Below are 20,097 nucleotides of genomic sequence, written 5' to 3' on the forward strand. Positions count from 1 at the left end.
CCTCATTATGGGGGTGTGGTCATGATGTTCAAATTTGGTATTTCTTTGTATGTAAAACATGTATTTCAATCTTTATAACAAATAAATCTAGATCTTTTGGTATTGGTTAAAGAAGAAACAGAGAAATTAGGTTTCATCATCATTCGTTCAGCATATTTGGGAAATTACTCCTCGGGTAAGATGCCTGATTGCCATTTTCTAGGTACCTGTCCCTTTTGAAAAGATGAAAGTGAAGGTTTTGTGTTCCAAATAGGTTGCTTTTGTGTTCCAATAGAGTTTTTAAACCTGTTAGTACCATTTAGAAACAAAAAAGTTGATTGCAAGGAGTAATTATGTGTTTTTTCTTATTCCCATTTGCAGGGGGATAGGTGATACATATGAGTTGAATTCTCCTTTATGTAGTTACTAAATGTGAATATTTCAATGTTTTTACATCAGATAGGGATAAAGGTTTCTTGTTATAACTGATTTTTAAAGAAAAAATGTCTTTTGGATTGAAAGCTAGAAGTCATGATGTATCTTAAAAACCTTACAGAAACAGGTTAAGGTGATTCAGCCGGGAAAGGGGGTAATTTAATACTTAAACAGCCATAACTTTTTTATTTTTCAATGAAATCAGACCAAATTTGAAAGGTTTTACTCAGAATTGCATGAACGTTCTGATTTTAAAGTGTTTTGGTTAAAGAGAAACAAACTCTAAAAGTTAAAGGTGGCAGGGGATAGTTTCGAACGAAAGACCCGGTCAAAATTTTGAAATAAAGGGAGAACCTGAGGTTTGGCTGGTTATTTGAGGGGTATAAATTGCTAGAATATTTATTGCATTCATTTTGTGGATAGAGGAGCTCATGTCAATTTCATTGATATATGACACTTTAATGCTGGTAGCACTTTTCATCAGAAATGGAATGAAAATGCGAAACTGTGGCCAAAATTTTCACTTTCGGTTTTGTGCTTGAAAAGTAGGGTGGGTTCAGAACACGAAATGTCACTCGAAAAGAAGGTGATTGACCCCCCATCAATTGGTGATTATTTGCATGGGTATACATTAAGCTACCAATCCTATGGTAGTTTATGGCAGTTGCTCGGGACTGGAGCATGGTTCTGGACCCGTTAAAATGTGAAAAAAGGGCAAATTTCCAGAAAATGTTGAGACCGTCCCTGGCTATTCTCTATAGTGCTATATGTAAGTTGTACTTGTTTTATTCTGAAATGTTTAAAAATTCTCAAGAGTCGGGACCATGTGTCCCCTGCATGCAAACCAATTTTAGCAAATTTAAAAATCCACTGAAAAATTAAATCACATATATGAGCCCTATCTGCCTCACATTTCCTCGACCAAAAAAACTATCCCCTGCCACCACACTGGACGCTGACTTGAGGGGAAGCTGAACTTCTTCTGTCTCCACTGCGGTCGGAAAGAATATTCCATGTTGTATCTAGTTTAAATCGTCTTCTTCATCTGTAGACTTTGAATCTGGGGAAACTCGCTAAACTGTTGTAGAGGTCCAGGATCTGACTACTACAAAATATATGTAGCAGTCCCGGGTGTCGTTACCCTTAGGTTTATCCGACAAGTATTACGGGGGGCTCTCTCCCGTACAGGACTAATACTGGGCCAACCGTGAGCTTATTCTCTTATTGTTGGACCCAGCCTCATGAAACCTCCAACAAGCCAACACGCGTTTTAGTTTTCAGACCTTTATATAGATTTTACATGAAATATACTTTTACGTGAGTTTGGTATGCATCAGCACCGAAGGTCTGATTCCAACTGACTATAATTTACAATTCAGAATAATATATAATGAACAATGGAACAACACAATGAAGGATTAACATAAGAAGTACAGATGTAAGTAAATCAATTATCAAACAGTTATTGAGTGACTAGGGACATTTTAGCAGCATGTACTTAAAAGGATTAATAAGATGAAAGAAGCTTAAGTGTCAATAAACATAAACAGAAGTCAATTAAAAGATTAGCTGTCCATCACTGATTGTGCCTCAGGTGGGATTAATGCTGCGCGGAATTTATAACGTTTATAAAACAGTTGTCGAAATAGATGAAAAGTTTTTGTAGCAATTAACACAAAGTCCGAAAAACATAATTTACACAATAATTAAAAATAGTCCGAAAGATTGAATTTCACACCGTGACACTTCCACCACTTTTCGCTTGATATTTCGATAATAATGAATACCTTTGTGCTTAAACTACGTTCATCCACTAATATGAAAAATGTCCAGATTATCTGTTTTGAAACGCCCCTCTACTACTTCAGGTTTCAATACACATCCCAAAATAGAAAGTCTACGGAGATTTTGCATTGTATCAGTCATTACTAAGCCCGGGTGATAACATTGAAAAATTGTGCGAGGTGTCCCGAGTACTTCCAAATGGAGAAAAGATGTAAACATTTCCCATTATAAATCTCTGTAAGAAACTTGTTTTCGTACCTGTAAACTTTTTATGAGTGAAATGGGATAGTTTGTCAATGAAGATATCTTGGATATTTTCCATTTCGTCGATTTCAACTTTACCTCTTTCACAGGTATGTGTATTTTTTATTAAAAATCATCAAAAAGTGATGAAAGCAATAACTTGGAACAGACTTTAGTTATAAGAAAACTTAGGCATTGTGCATGATGATTAAATGTCGCACTGTTTATAAATATGTCATTGTATAATACTACCGCATATCCTTAACATGCAAGGCTATGCGGTATTATTGTTACAGGTTTTTTTTACAATCATCAATTTAAATTCAATAATATACGCGATCCAGTAAAACGACCTAGTATACTCATCCCTGTCTCAAGTTTCTGCTTCCATCGATTTGTATACCCCCGCTCCGAAGGAGGAGGTATGCTGTTTTACCCTTGTGTGTATGTCTGTCCATCTGTCCGTCTGTCTGTGTGTCCGTAACACAAATTTTTAAACTATCTATCTATATAATGATTTTTTAATGATTATCATTAGTTTGAGGGATGTCTCTTGTTGAAATCAATATGCAATATGTAGGCCCCATATGTTAGATACATGAGAATCAGAAGTAAAATGCGAAACCTGCGGCTATGACTGTTGTGTTGACTTTACACAGTGAAATTGCAAGTTACAGACGAGAGGGTAAATAACACGAAAAGTAGGTGAATGGGACATTGTAAACTATACACCAGTAAGTTTCTGACATGTGATGATACAACATGCACACGGTACGGAAAGTCAGCCCTTTGCAGGGAATTGGCTGGGGGGGGGGTCTAAAAAGCTGAAAAATCTTGAAAAAATTGAAAGATATGAAGGGAATGAAATGTGTGTCGATATAAAAGGGATATGAAATCTCATAAGCCAGTATGTAGAAATTTTTTTAAGTACAGGTTTTGACTTGTAATTTTCTTCAGAAATTGGTGATTGGCCTTATAAAGAGTGAATTAAAGATATATGTGCTGAATGAGAACTGAGGAAATTCTAGTTACAGAGTTCTGAAGACAAACATCCTCTGGCTACAATGAAATATATAGAAAAAACTGTCCCGTGCCACCTTAGGCATGCCATAACATGGGATATATTTTTGTACCAATCGGGCGTCAACTTCCTGTTAAATGACGACTTTTGTTTATTTTTCACCAAAATTTTCAAACAAATTTTCGTCAAAGATTTCTCAGCAACTATTAATCGCAGATGCTTGAAATTTGAACACCCTATTTGATTAGGCAAGCCAAATCGTGGGATCGTCGGACGCCAACTTCCTGTCGACTTCGCTTATTTTGCATATTCACATTAGAGCGGGGGTATCACTAGTGAGCATTAGCTCATGATCACAGATATCTTATTTCTCAATATTTCAAGAATATTAATCATAAATGCCTTTGTGTCTCACTAGAACGTAAAAAATCAAGTTCTTTCTATTTTTAAACGCCTTTTCTCTCATTAAAGTTTGAATGCACAGCAAAAAAAAATATGATTTTGCATTGCAAACGGAACAAAGCGTACCCGGATGATAATGTTAAAAAATGTGGTAGGAGTCCGATAATTTCTGAATAGATAAAAGATGTCACATTTTCGTATTATAATTCTCCATCAGAAATGCATTTTCGTACCTGTGAATTTATACGGATATAATGAGGGAACGTGTGAAAAAGAAATCTGCAATTTTTTGGCTACATAAATTAATTTCAAATATTTTTTTTAACTATACGTATGTATATGTTTCAAGAAAAGCATTAAAATTAATGGAAACGGTATCCTGTGGCAAACGCTAATTTTAGAGGGCACACATTCCAAACTGCTCTTAGATGCATTATTTAATTATATTTGATGTAAACTTTTTAAAATGCTAGTTTGTATAATAAATAATTTTAACATCGTTCATTCATATCATTCTTCTACTTTAGGAGTAGACTTCGTGTTGTTCATTAATCTCGATAAACAGGGAAGTCACTTTGAAAGCACAGACATGCACGGATTAAACTCAGACTTACAAGTAGCTGTAATTAAGTAGCTGTAATTAATATATATATATATATACACTGTGTATATATATATATATATATATATATATATATATATATATATATATATATATATATATATATATATATATATATATATATATATATACTTACATAAATAAAACAGAATGCGACAGTTCAAATTAAATAAATTGTTTACTGTTAGCGCTTTCAGCCATGTCGGCTCTTCAGACAATTATACTTTTAACTGTCTGAAGAGCCGAAATGGCTGAAAGCGCAAAGTGTAAACAATTTATTTAATTTGGACTGTCGCATTCTGTTTTATTTATTTAAGTATTTTTTGCTGTACTAAGGCTCTATCTATCTATCTATCTATCTATCTAATATCTATCTATCTTTCTTTCTTTTCCATGTGTATCGTTTTCATCGATAATATTTTTTGTCCTTTTATTTTTTTAATAAAAGATTAAAATGTTTTCTTAGGTGCTCCTGTAGCATTGCAAGAGAAAAATACGAAATCCGCCAATATGCGAGTTATATATTATTAATATAAATAATTGTTCTGCAGTGCCATTAAGAAGCTTCGAAGGAAGCATTTTAATATATTAACTAAATGTTTTTTAAAATATGGTATAAGTTGTCTTCCGCACATACATAAAGGTATAAGTAACGCTGTAACTTTATTTTTGAATGCTTGACTTTGACACCTTAGCTCGACACAATAGTCAAATGAAAGGGGTTGGACTTAGGCTAGTGCAAATGATAACCCCAATGACTGGTACTGCTAATATGGTATAGAAGATAACTGTAATCGGTAATACATGTATAAACAAAGATAAGATGGTGTCTATGTTTAAGATACAGCTATCTATCAAGGTAATGGTTTGGTAATTGGAATTTCTAAGACATCGAATAACTTCAGCTTTTATTTAGTATACCACAAACAAATCCGAAAACTTTTGAATCATCATGAACGCCGAAGATTTCCGAAAATATGGACGCAAAATGGTGGACTATATTGCCGACTACTTGGAAAACATCCGAGAACGCGAGGTAGTGCACAAAGTTACCCCTGGTTATCTAAAAAAAAGACTTCCGGACGAGGCACCCGAAAATCCGGAGGACTTTGAGGAAGTTTTCAAAGACATCGAAAAGTTCATAATGCCCGGGGTAAGGAATTTGAATAATTCATAGATTCTCAAAAAGGACTCTGGTGTTTACAGTAGCTTGTATGAAACTATAAAAGATAAGAACTGCCAATAACCATCGTTTTATTTTGACTCAGTACCCGCAATGCTAATATATTTTACAATCATATCATATTGTTTATGCATACTATTCTATCTTTGGTTAATTCTTAGTGTGTTATTCCTATCAGGTTTATCGTTTAACTCTTTGCCCCTTATGCCGTGTGTGACGTTATAGCAGCTTTACGTCAAGCGCTGTTGTATGACGTTATCATTTTCCCAACAGTGCACTTGCGATAACGTGTTTAAAAACGTGATTTTTTACAATAACGTTTTCAATATATATATATATGGAGCATTCAGTTGTAATATGGATATAGATGTAATTATGAATAGATTTATATCAGATTTTCATCTTTTCTAAAATCATTAAAATATCATCACACTGTCTATTACCGTATTTTAACACTCCTTCAATACAAATAAAAAAGTTTTTGATATTTCGTCAACAACAAGTAAAATTAAACATCAAAGAGTAATACATAACAAATAAATCTCAATAAAGCATGTCTCAATAATATCTAAACTTATCTATATTAAACCACCTGCAACAAAGAGTAATGTTATGAAATATTGTTATTTTAAATTTCTCATATAAACAGATAAAAAAAAGTTTTTTTCCTAGCTTAAAATTTTTTAAATTTTGAGATGTCATTTTTCTATGGTTTATTAATAAAGCACATTGGATAAACTACTCCGTATTTGTAAATAAAACGAAATTATGTGTCTTCATTATCTTCATTCGTACGTGTTCTTTATCAACATTACATAAAATCAAATTTTGCGATTATCGGGTTAATCGTGAATATCGTTGATTGAAATGATTCATTTTTCATGAACATCGTTAATTTTTTCCTTTAGTGACCGACCTTTTGCTTCTTAAATGAGCGGGAAAATTATATATGAATAAACGCTTTTGATGAACGGGAAAGGAGTTCGACCCTGCAATGCACCGGTGCAACAGGGTTTTTTTTTCTAATTTGGTCTCAACTTTTATATTTATTTCATTTTATCCATCGGAGGCAAAATTGCAACCTCGCAAATTGCATTAATACCATCAGTAAATTTCTTTTTATTTAATTTCATTTATTAAGTTTGAAGGATAAACAACATTTTTATGATGGAAAAAAAATACTTTGAGGCTGAGAATCGGAGAATCTTAGAGCTAACTTGTAAAGTGAATTGAAGTGACAACTTTGAATATACGGATGAAGGTTGGTTTTGAAAGAACAATTTAAGTTCTACTACAACATCAAAAAATTTATGATAAGACTTGCAGACCTAGTATTAGGTATCACACTAATTACTGGAGCAAACGTTACCGAAAATACTAAACAAAGGTTCAAATAATTATACTTGTAAAGTGGATGACACATCTTATCTTCAAATTATCTAAACAACAAAGATAACAAATCTTGATAAGTTTATATAGTCGTGTTAACATAAAGGGATGGCATGCTTAAGATAAAGTGCTTCTGTCGATAACACACGTTTCTTACTATGTATAGATATAATCACATATCGCAGTAGGTTATGTAATTAATGCCATGTTCACGGAATTATAAATACATATCAGTGTATGAATTGTGTTTTTACAGCCCTACCTTATTTTCAAAAGTAATATTCTTTTTGGTTATAAAAATGAAAAAGAAATTCTATAATACAACCACTTTTCACTTGTTGGAAAGCATTTCTTCAAATTGTAGTTTGTCTCAATTTACTGTTTCCGTAATTTTTTTAATGATTTTTTAAATAAAAATAAACACACTTGTCTTTTCAGTACGGATCCCAGATTTAATCTGTTTCAACCCCTAAAAAAACTAGGAACAAAATATCTTACGGAGATTTATAATATAAATTGGCATTTTTGACATTTTATCATTTCGGAAATACTCGGGACACCTCTCACAGTGCAAAATTCCCCGGGATTTTAAAGCAGTTAGCGTATACAAAAGCTGCGTTAGTTTGTTTTGTGTATATCACATAAAAAAAACAACAAGGATGAATGACAAATTAATGTCTTCTTTTTTTTAAAATTGATAGTGTTTGTTCTTTTTAATAAAGCAAACATTTACTGAATCATTTCTAAAAGTATTAGATTTAGAATGTAATAAAAATACCGGTGAGTTTGTTTGACGAAAACATGCATACCCAATGTTACATTAAACATTTTATTTTCATTTGGTTTTTATTTCCCCTTATGTTACAATGGTGAATTTTCTATGGGTGACTGATTTCATCTAAGTGGGAATGGTGCACTGGTAAGGGTGTTAAAGTACAAAGGAAATTTATTACAGGTGAATTAAAGTCTGTTCAATTGATTGACTTTAGGTAAATTTTTGAACAAATAAGAAATAACTGGCAAATTTTAAATACTGTATTTTAATTAGAAAAAACAATTATTTATTCAATACATGTACATGTACTTAAAGTAAATTTTAATAATGAAAAACGGTCTGTTTGACGATTGACCACAGGTCAAGTTTTTTTTATGAAATAATTAAACGGCGATTTTTTCCCAAGATTATGTTTAAAATAAAAAATAAACGAAATAATTTAAAGCAAATAATAGAAGTCAATTGTATTAATTAAAAAGGATTCGTCCTATGAATGATCTTAGGTAAATTTAATTTTATTTAGAATTGTTCAATATTCATTCTTTTGAAAACAGACATACATGCAGTTGCATTAAAGTTTTTTTAGATACAATTATAGTCAACAACAAACTCTGATGAGCATTTATAACTTATTTTGAATATTATATCCATGTTCATATATATTAAGCGATGATACACAAATATTTCATAAAAATCATCAAAATATATAAGCATCGTACTAGGCTTATTTTGGATATCGTCGGTCCCATGCCTATAACACACCAGGCCCTGTAGACAATTTTTGCCTGGTATGTTATAAGACCGACGATTTAAAAATAAAGGACACCATTATCATCCTTCAGTTTGATTAAATACGCGTGCGTGTTCAAAAAGAGATAAATATCTAATATGAATGGTTTAAATTAATGCTTTTGTTTCAAATCATTTTAGAGATAAAAAAAAACACGTTAGTATTCTCGGAGAGGGAGAATATTAGCTTCTCTACACTTAAATGTTTAGAAACTATTACCCTTCTAAGAGAACCCGTACCCTGGATTTCTTTATTTTACTTACTTACTTAGGCCTGTCGTTCTGTGAGGAACACAGGCCATCAACAACAGTCCTCCAACGCACACGGTTCTGGGCTGCTCTGGCGGCACTGCTCCAGGTCATATCTAGCGCTTGTAGCTCTGCCTCTGCATCCCGCCTCCAGGAGTTTCTTGGAAGTCCCCTTTTCCTCTTGCCCTGTGGGTTCCAGGTAAGGGCTTGGCATGTAATGCTGGATGGTGGTTTCCTCAAGGTGTGTCCTATTTAGCCCCACTTCCGACGTCTTATTTGCATTTTCATTGCTTCCTGTCCTGCTTTCCTCCACAGGTCTTCATTTGAGATCCTTTCTAGCCACCTGATGTTGATGTTACTTTATTATAGTTCCCTGTTTAATATAATACTGCACGTAGAAACATGCACATATTCAGTTTCCGAATCAAATAGGTATATGTATATATATTTCATAGCAATGTCGAATTTTATCCAGAGCATTTTTTTAATCAATAAGCATGTCGCATTATGTTTATTTTACCGAAAAATCTGTCCTTATTGTTTGAGTATGGTTTCTACTGATTTCTTCCTTAAAATTTGTGTACGCGATTTCTCAAAACTGTTAAATCGATTTCGATAATTTTTTCAAATACTATTGCCAGTGGTCATATTTCTAGACATTTTGTTTTTAATTTTTGACATCATAACTTCCGGTTCTGATTTATGGCCGATTTTGTAATTTTTACGACCTATTTTGTGCAGAGCTGATCTCAGAAACTATAAGAGATATGACTATGAATTGTTCAGGTAAGGTAGTGGCGCCATTTCTTGGAACTCGCTGTGGCATGGTAATTGGGTACGACTTTTACATCAAAATTATCATACGTAACGTTTAAATCTGTATCTTTTGATCAATTCATATTTTGTTAAGACATCTATAACAAAAGTGGCGAACAAATGCGAGTATATCTTTTCCTACAAAACCAAGTTAAAGGGGTTGGTCACTTTAATTAGGGGTTTATCACACATTATATAACAAATAACTTTAAAACGATCAAAATGATTTTGTATTGCATTATGGACGCAAAGTTGTTAATCATAATAGTATCTGTCTGAAAAATATAGCCACACCATTTTATTACGTAACAAGGTATTTTTAGAGGCAACACACCTCAAATTTTGACGCGATTTATGTAGAAAAGGGGACATATTTTGTTAAGAACAAAAATTGGTAGCATTATTGAGACCTTTCGTATGATATAAAAAAGGAGGTGTCTATTATTTAAAGAGGCCAAGAGAAACGTAAAATCTATAACAAATAACAAAAATCGATCAAGATTTTGTAATGCATCATAGAAGCAAAGTTGTCGGAGTAAGTAACAATTCTTATCAGACAAATTATCGCCACGCTTATTTATTACGTAATTAAGGATTTTTAAGGGGCAAAAATCCAGAATCTTTAATGTGCCGTATGTTAGGAACAAAAAAACTTTGTTGAGCATTGTAAAATTTATTGATGATGCTATACATCATCTGAAAGTTGTAGGGTGGGGGCTGTATTTTTATTGGTATTGCATCGAATCATTTAAAAAATCTGACGGAAGACCTACTCATTATTTGTAACGAGATCGTACATGTATCTAGTTATCATAATTATTACGATTTTTACGATCAAGACTAATCTTGTAAAAAAAATGGTCTTGCTTGAGTATTTCAAGTAGCCTAACAGTTATGAATTTTGCAAACAAAATTTAAATAATGGGTAATTTTAGATCATTCTTAAACTATATAAAATCAATTCATTGATAAAAGCAAAAGATATATAATAAGCAAACGAAAGCAGTCTTGTGTCTAATGGCCGTTACATTTTATCGTCTGGATAAATGAAGCAACAATCCTAGTCATACATGTAGTTCTACTGTACCCCCGACATGAAATATTAAATAAATGCAAAATATGTTAATCAAGCTTAATACATGTACATGTAACTAGTTAGAGACGAGCGTTGAAAAGGAAAAATTTGGGGATATTTTCATTCTTTTAAATAAATTAAACATCGTATAATCCCTAAGGTATTTTATGAATATCAAATAACTAACTAAAATATGCTGCATAAATATCTCGGGACAGAATATACATTTAGTAGTTAAAGCGCTACTAATTACGACACAACCAAACTATAACTAAGTAACATCCAAGGATGCTTTCTTATTACAGGTTACACACTGGCATAGCCCATATTTCCATGGGTACTTTGCAGCTGGTAACACATACCCTTCCATACTGGGAGATATGCTCTCTGATGCTATTGGATGTATTGGCTTTTCGTGGGTATGCTCGTTATTCCTTTATAATACAGTAAAATACGCTTATAACGAAGAGCCAGGGACGGGTGATTTTACGACGTTGTAAGCAAAATTTCGTTATATCCGTCAAAATAATAGTCATAGAGAATGAAAATTATTTCGATGTAAGCGTCAATTTATTACAAGCGTGTTCGCTATAACCGTGTTTTACTGTACATCCAAAAAGGTTTTTATCACCCGATAACTGAAAAAAATTTAAGTTGTGTACATATGCGTTTCTATTAATTACTACTGGCTGGCACATAAATAGACACAACGTATAAAACAATTTTTGTCCAGGCTGCAAGCCCTGCGTGCACAGAGCTGGAGGTTATCACTACAGATTGGTTGGGAAAGATGCTTGCACTTCCGGAAGAATTCTTGCATTGTGGACCCGGGAATGGTGGTGGTGTTATCCAGGTTTTGAAATTTGTTTTTCAAATAATAAAGACAAGCACCCTCAAATCTAAATCATGACTGTTAAAGTTTTAAATAAAAAGATAAATGTATATGATAATCTCAAAGAAATGCCTATTATAATAAGGATGAAGAAAGTTACTCTCTAATCTAGTTAATAATGTTAAAAAGATTTTTTTTTTAAATAAAATTGGTTCAGTAGATATATTGTCGTGTTTTAATTGTAGAGCACGGCCAGCGAAACGACATTTCTTTGTCTTCTTGCTGCTCGAAATAAAATTGTGGATAAAATCAAGAAGGAGAACCCGGATATTAGGGAAAAGGACATTTTACCACGGCTAGTTGGTTACTGTACAGATCAGGTCAGAAGTTGTTGCAATATGTCATTTGAACATATGGCTAACAACACTAGCTGTTTAAAAACTGTTTAAATTGAAAAACATTAGAAACATGGACACATTGCTAAATGTAAGAAATAAAAGTAAATAAGATAATAATGTTATTAACTTTGTATTTTCTATCTACCAGGGAAATTCGTCGGTCCATCGGTCAGCACTACTGGGCGCCGTTAAAATGCACAAACTGGAAAGCGACGAAAACTTAAGCCTCCGTGGGGACACACTGAAAGAAGCAATTGAAAGGGATAAAAATGATGGACTTATACCATTTTTCGTAAGATTGTGTCTGAACACATAGTTTTTAAATTTTTTAATCACATACATGTATAAATTAAATAAAGTATCTGCTGAGTTCTGATCTCAATAGAACGACTGAATGATGCGCAAAGCAGCATTTAATTGGTCCCCTACCAGTGAAACCCCGGGGGAGGGTGGGGTTGGACTATATCTATAGTCTTTTCCTTTATCGCAGTCAGTTATTCGGTCCCCATCTCGATTTCCAATCTTTCTTTTTTTTTTGATTCTGGTTCGACGAATTGATTTCGAAATTTCAGTAGAGATTCATAATGATGCCCTACAGAAAGAGTGTGAATAATTTTACTTTTAATCGACATGCAATTAAGTAATTGAATTTAGATGTAACTCTTATGTACGATCGGCTTAGATTAAGTAATACTATGAATGCGAGAAAAAAGAAGACAGGACTTTTTGATGCAAATTATACTATACCATGCAATCCAACCCAGCACATAATCACACGCCGGTTTTAAATCTATCTATCATGAAAGGTTAATTCAGCAAATGCGATAAATGATTTGATACAAGATATATAAAACATATTTGATTGCATATAAAACAAATTTAAGGAAAAAAGAAACCGCATTTTTAAATACCCCACTTTCTTTTGCCCTTCCAAAATAAAAAAAAAATGAGGAGTAATGATAATAATTGTTATGTTTTGTAAATTGAATTAATATTCCAAAGGATAGATGTTGATATCTTTTTGTTGTGTTTAGTTGTGTGCATCCCTTGGAACTACGGGAACGTGCGCATTTGATAATTTGGAGGAAATAGGACCAATATGTAAGGCATCCTTTTATGGTCTATATTTCACAAATATTATTACTTTATGTTAAGTTTCGTTAATTGTTTGAAACACCATTAAATGAATATTGCCATTTCCATTCCTGCATATACATTTTATTAAAAAAAGTGAACTGGTGTTTTTAGGTGAAGCCGAACATATATGGATGCATATTGATGCTGCGTACGCAGGAAGTGCCTTTGTATGTCCAGAGTATCGTCATTATATGAAAGGCATTCAGGTTAATGTACATTTTTTAATGTTTCTAAACATATCACTACATATTAAATCTTTGTAAATCTGAAGAACCCTTTTATGCATATGAAGTTATCTCAGTATCAAGAATTTCAGGATATATAGAAGAATTAGATTAAACTCATCCAGAAATTTGCAAGATTTGGATTTCATCATGTATTTTAAATTTTTTTTAATGAGTATGACAATAATTGCACACCCGTGAAGAAAGTAGAAACTTGAGACATTGTTATTTGATTATTGTCAGTATTTTATATATTTTCATTTAATATCTGTCGACATAAGTAATAGATGATCATTGATTTTATTTTAAATATTTTTGTTTTCCCTTGGACTGAAATGTCACACTTTCATTGGTTTAAACATAGCACGTGATTGCCTCATATATCTCTATATTTGTTCGGTGAGAAATAATATTAGGCAATATGACCGTCATTGGCCGACGCTTCGCTTACTCATTTCGACATTTCATAGTATTTAATTGATACATAAACCGCATGCCGTAAGTTCTTAAAGTATTTGGAGCCCTTTGAAATTCTTTAAAATTAGAGTAGTTGCCCCTAGAATATTGACATCACATTGTTTTGTCTGGAGCAGAACAAAATGACAGCGTCAAAATTTGCTCAAATCTCTGCATTGGAAAGGAAGAAAACATTTAAAATATTGAATAGCAACAAAACATTGTAAGTAAACATACTGAGTAGGTGAAGCAAAGATTTTGAAAAAGTATTTGAAAGGTGAGATTGAAATTTTTTTAGATGTTTAAATGAGTTAAATTGGACGAGATTTTAGGCATCTTGTACATGGCTTTACGTAGATCATCGCTATTTGTAAATAAATATGTCGCTTGATAGTCCTCGGGAAAACAAAACACTTATTAGGTCAGTAACTAACCTAATAAGTAATAGTAAAGCATGGGCCGAAATTAATCTTGATGCCATATTGATAACGCTGCAGAGAATAAAGGAAATATCAAAAGGCATTCATTCTGATAATAAGAATGCACGCCATGATACGCAGGTGTCAAAACAAAGTTATCTTCTTCTATATATTTTTACCAAAATTTCTATTAGACATCTAAGGTGGCATAGCTCTGCCGACACTTATCAGATAGTTAATAGTTATGTTGACTTGTCAGATTTTTAGGTCGATATGTCCGATCTAAATGTTGACTTGTGAGATTTTATTGTCAGAAAAGGATCAACATTTTTTGGTGTCAAAAATTAATGGGTTTTTTTGGAAAACTTTGGGAATTATTTGTGAACCATACGTAAAAATACTGTTGTGATCCTGTATTGGCCTACATGAATAAATACCAGTGCTTTGATATTGTAGTATGCAGAGACGTTTAGCGTGAATCCACACAAATGGATGCTCATCAACTTCGATTTATCTGTTATGTGGTAAAGTTCAGCAGTATATGAAAACTTCTAAAGTAATCCAAATGCAAATAATCTTTTAAAAAAAAAAAAAAAAATTACAATGACAAGTCATTATCAACCTTTAATATGTATGTCCGTTGAAAATTAAAGGATAAAGAACAGTTCCTACTTGGTGGACGCATTTAATGTTGATCCAATTTATCTCCGTCACACGAACGAAGGAAAAGTACCAGACTATAGGGTAAGAACATTTCCCTCTCTTGATTCTGCTATATGAATTATACACCGTTATGGAAATAGGCAATTGCTGCCTCTTTGTTCTGATAACATTGACTTAATGATAGTAAGACTCAATAAATTCTCATACTTAACACAAACGAATTTTTAATGTTACTTACTATTTCATAATGGTATTATTCGTTATCCCGGTTCAATCAAGGGTGTACAGGGATTTACCATGGGTTGTATTCCATGCACCCTGAGGATTTACCCTGGGTTGCATTCCATACAACCTGAGGCCTGCGGCCTCAGGTTGTATGATATACACCCAAGGGTAAATCCCCATACACCTTTGATTGGACTTTACATAGATATAACAAATTTATTTCTGTTATTATACATGTACAAATTGTAAAATTAAATTGTTTTTACTAGTAAAACATATGAATAATGAAATTTAGTTTAGTTTTCATTCATTTTTTTTCAGCATTGGCAAATTCCTTTGGGCCGACGGTTTCGTTCTCTTAAGTTGTGGTTCATGCTGCGGTCTTACGGAGTTAGTGGTGTGCAAAAGTACATTAGGAAGGTGAAATGAATTTTCTCTTATTGAATAACTTTAAAAAAACCTTGCTGTTGACTATTCCAGCCATATGGTTTGTAGAAAGGAGGTTAAATTGAGGAACTAATTATAAAAGGATAATGAAATTATTGCTCTTTATACCTTCTTGTTTATGTAAATATTGCAATCGGTATTTAAAAACTTTATCATTCGTCTGTACACTCGTTAAAGATATGGTTATATTTGTCATTATCTTGTTTTAAAGAAACAACGTAAAATAATTATAAAAAAACCACATACACTGTCTTTATTGGAAGATTTAAGTTTTGAGAATATAATAAGAAAATGATATATGTAAAACAAATCATCCTACAAAGTGTAATTTTTCTCAGACTGTCATTTTACTCATTTACATTCTACTTATTTACTGATTATGAAGGCTGCGCTCTGCGAGCGACTTATAGTAATAAGTTTGTCCGTGTGTCCGTACGAGACGATTTGTTCAGAGCATATCTCGTCTCAAATTGGCCCAACCTAGGTCATACTGCTTCAAAACGAAAGGAATTAATATCTGCGTTAAATTGGGTGAAGGGTGTGCACTGACCTTAACCAAGTTTATAGGTTTAAGGTCTAGGTCATAGGAGAATTATCTGAAAACATTATTTCCGGGTCATATTATCTCTCCCCTTCGTTCAATCTATCTCTTACTTCCTTAACAGAGTGCTTTGCGTTAAAGTGTGTGCAATGACCTTGAAAAAAGTTTCAAGGTTAGAGCTCAAGGTCATATCAGACCACTCATCTTTTTTTCTTATTCATATTTCATATTTACTCTCCTCTTAACCATCTTCTGATTTGTAGATTGATCTAACTTTCAAGGTAAAATGTGAAGGTTTTAACATGCTGATCTCTATTAAATATAGCTTTGGACCATTACTTTTTCTCATTTGCTTAATTTTGCTTAGATTAAATCAATTAAATGATTTTTGGTAAAGGGTAATGAGCTTGATTTAAAGTTCCATACTAACTACTGGAAAATTTGTAAGTCAATGGTTATACGATTTTTTTAATATTTAAGCAAGGCCCTTTGAGATAGTCACCATCTGAACGTAATCTAGTTTGATATTGATATGCAAGAACATGTAGAGAACTTTAACCCTGCCGATTGACAAGCTATGTCATATTTTTGACAATTTACTGTATATTCCTAATTAAACGCGAGGAATAAATATCCACGTTACAGTAATCCATAAATAAGTTTATTGTTAAATATTTACATTGATTGCAAATACAATTCCGTATATGAACCTATAGAAAAGTGAAAACGTTCAATTCTGTATGAACTTTTTCGTGACGTCACAATGTTCATAGCACGCGCTTATCGCTTGTCTTATTGTAAACATAAAATCTCCGTTATTATAACAGTTCTGAACGATTTGTCTTTTTCAAACGTAAATATAAGTAATAATATACAGTTGTCAACAACTGTTTTGTTATACCCCTTCTAATCAATAACACGTTTTCGCGGAATGTGACGTCACAGGTCAACACTCTTTTTTAACAGTCGATTTTAACAGTTCCAATTTAACAGTTCCAGTCCAACAGTCAAAATGCTGTACTTTTTTCGTATAGAGTTATATAGTAACTGTTTTACAGGGGTATAGCAAACAGCAATGTTAAAAAGTTCACCGGGATATGAAGTTGGTTGGTATGTGATCAAATCTACTGAGAAGCCCTTCGGGCTTTACATGATTTGATCACGTGACCAACCAACTTCATATCCCTGTGAACTTTTTAAATTGCTGTTTATTTCTTAAATATTAGCATAGTTATACTTTTTGGTCCACATCAAGATCAAAGAAAATTTTTGTTGTAACTTTAAAGAGTAGTTCAATTGGTTTAAAGAAAGGTAATCTATTACTGTTTTCTGTTCTCCTTAGCTTCATTTTTAACATTTCATGATCAAATGTTTCAGTTTCTTAAAGTAAACTTAAAAATGAAAAGATTTTCTCTAGGCAGAAAAAAATGATACCGAAAATCCTAAATACACAGAAAACTATACAAACTTTTTTTATTTACTTCAAATTAAATATTTTGCATATATGAAGTCGGAATGTTTTATGTTCTTTTATTAGCATTGTCAGCTGGCAAAAGAGTTCGAAAAACTGATCTTGGACGATGGAAGATTTGAAATTACATCAAAAACTGTCATGGGTCTTGTTTGTTTTCGACTCAAGGTATAACGTCCTTCAACGTTTCTTTTTTATCGCAAATACTTTTTTATTAAAAAATAAAATAGAATTTTTGTTCCGCATCGTCAAATGTGTTAAATCAAATTATTAAAGTAATTCTCATATAATATCATGAAATATGATATCACACCATCTTTCCTCTTTAAATTATTCCTGACACTGCACATGAAAATGAATATGCAAACACCTGATTATATTTTAAAGAAAGGGAACAAACTCACAGAGCTGCTGCTCAGCGAGATCCTGGAAGACGGGAGGATCTATATGATCCCAGCCTTATGTAGAGACGTGTATTTTCTTCGTCTTGCGGTAGTAGCTGAAAGAACAACATCAGAAGATATTCGCTTCTCCTTTGAGGTTATTAAGACTTGTGCCGACAAAGTGCTCCGCTCCTCGGGTGATTTTAAGGAGGATGAGCCTGTCTTTGTGGATATTGATCTCTCGAGAAAAAAGCCTACTCAACCATCGAAGATCAAAACACACAAGTGATATGTTTTTTTTCTTCGGTTTATTAGAGGAAAGAAATAGTTGACATTTAAGTTTGTTTGAAATATTGTTTTTATTTTTCAGAAAGGAAATCGATTAAGATTAATTGAGTTAAGACTGATTTTTTGGTATAGTCACACTCAGAACATATTATTTCGTATATAAAAATTTAGTTTTTATTCATACTTTTTATGCAAAAAAATATAAAACAGTTCTGATTTGAACCATATCTGTATTTTCAAAAACAATGATATGTATATTGTGCCAATTCTTGTTGTTGATTTACTTTATAATAATACCTAATTGTTACTTCAAAGGGTGGTTGTAGTTCAAATAACGTATTTTAAACTTTTCTTACTAGTAATTGTCAAAATTTGGTATATTTGATATAATATACCAGTAGTCAAGTATACAATTAAATATTCTAAGCTATTGAAAAGGTTCATTGTAAGACTGTGACAATTATGCAAAACGTTAAATACGACTTCGTTTAATTTCAATTTTATTTTATAAAAGATTTGCGATGGAGATAAAAGAAATATGTTTTCAGTAGATTTTGGGTTAATTCTTAGCTGGTATCTACATATATAGTGTAACTTTTTTTTCAAACTTTGACCAAGAAATCTGAAGTGATAAAAGTTTGTGCTCTTTTCTATTGACATTCATTTTTCTTGTGTTTCTTTTCTGCAGCTGGTATTTCCGCAATTCTTTTTATTGATATTTCGTTTGTTTCATTGTAAATTATTGAAGGATATAAACGAAAATTGTTACTGTCAATAGTACATCTGACGTATGATAATATTCCTTTTAGTAAGTTAGATTTAAGCAATATCTGTTTCTCTTTAATTACGTTATTTTCTTTATTAATATAATAATATATACATGCATGTAATAATAATATCAGTTGATCACAACTAATAAAGTTTTTCATACATCACAATTTTATGACCTGATATATAACTACATTATAACGCCGTGATTTTATGGAGGGATTGATTCTGCCCAATTTTCGTCGATCAAAGTTTATTTATCAGATCGACTTCCTTTCAGTCGATATTTAATCATTTAATTGTTTCATTCAAGTACAGATAATAATAACAAGCATTCTGAGAGTATTGCATAAGCAATACACGTCCCCTACCGGTTTGTATTATTCTATGAAAGCTTCCAAGCACACAACTATTTCAGAGCTATTGTAAACGAGATGGCATGCTTTAATCAGAGATAAAAGAACAGAGGAAATTAAAACTATATAGCTGATATAGAAATAATATACAAAATAAGTAAAATAATACTCTTTATTTCATCTCCTGTAATTTCGCCAAGTCTATTCTGTATTCGCTGGTAAAAATTTGTGAAAACAATGCACTGTTATGCACAATATCATTTCTTATGCACAATATCATTTCTTACCGTCTTCTGTACCCCGAATCAAACCAAACAGTTAAACAGCCCAACCCGACAACGAACCCGATTGCAATAATACAAAAAAAACCCCTGCCGATTAAATTTACAACACAATGTTTGACACTATTTTACAGAATTTATTTGTTTGTCAGAAATGATAAAAGGAATGGTACAAGTAACGCACGATATTATTACTGACTACATACATGTACTGGCCTCGTTTATTCAGTACACACCGAACCCGATAACGAACCCGAACAATAAAAAATTGGAATATAAAAAATCAATTTTCTCGAAAATATGTCAATCAGACGCTACAAAAGTGTAAACTTGATCTGTAGTTTGACATTTTGAAGCTGTTCAGCAAGTTTCATATTATTCCTCAAATGCATAAAGAAAAAAAGTGTGGAAAACTGAAGTGGGACAGACAGACGGACGGACGGAC

General features: G+C 32.4%; 1 protein-coding gene across 2 annotated transcripts; it reads left to right on the plus strand.

The window, feature by feature from the left end:
* The first annotated feature begins 5,265 nt into the window (after positions 1–5,265).
* On the plus strand, positions 5,266–19,126 carry LOC105339411 (aromatic-L-amino-acid decarboxylase). Of its 2 annotated transcripts, none has more exons than XM_066084806.1 (12): positions 5,266–5,640; positions 11,069–11,182; positions 11,497–11,616; positions 11,841–11,975; positions 12,142–12,285; positions 13,028–13,112; positions 13,242–13,336; positions 14,686–14,753; positions 14,883–14,973; positions 15,439–15,537; positions 17,643–17,744; positions 17,964–19,126. In XM_066084806.1, exons 1-12 carry the CDS (start codon positions 5,440–5,442, stop codon positions 18,246–18,248), a joined length of 1,539 nt encoding a protein of 512 aa, XP_065940878.1. In that variant the 5' UTR covers positions 5,266–5,439; the 3' UTR covers positions 18,249–19,126. The 2 variants fall into 2 exon arrangements, with proteins under 2 accessions (XP_065940878.1, XP_034301390.1); XM_034445499.2 differs by having other exon boundaries at positions 5,272–5,640; positions 13,028–13,094; positions 17,964–19,125.
* Positions 19,127–20,097: the final 971 nt, after the last annotated feature.

Source organism: Magallana gigas, chromosome 5, assembly GCF_963853765.1.
Source record: "Magallana gigas chromosome 5, xbMagGiga1.1, whole genome shotgun sequence".
NCBI lineage: Eukaryota > Metazoa > Mollusca > Bivalvia > Ostreida > Ostreidae > Magallana > Magallana gigas.

What these genes read in the sequence shown, in the direction of transcription:
- LOC105339411 (XM_066084806.1), top strand. Translation starts at nt 5,440, where the DNA reads ATGAACGCCGAAGATTTCCGAAAATATGGACGCAAAATGGTGGACTAT. An exon ending in TTGGTTACTGTACAGATCAG is followed by an intron (nt 11,976 to 12,141) that starts GTCAGAAGTTGT and finishes TCTATCTACCAG; the next exon opens with GGAAATTCGTCGGTCCATCG. An exon ending in TGCAAAAGTACATTAGGAAG is followed by an intron (nt 15,538 to 17,642) that starts GTGAAATGAATT and finishes TTCTTTTATTAG; the next exon opens with CATTGTCAGCTGGCAAAAGA.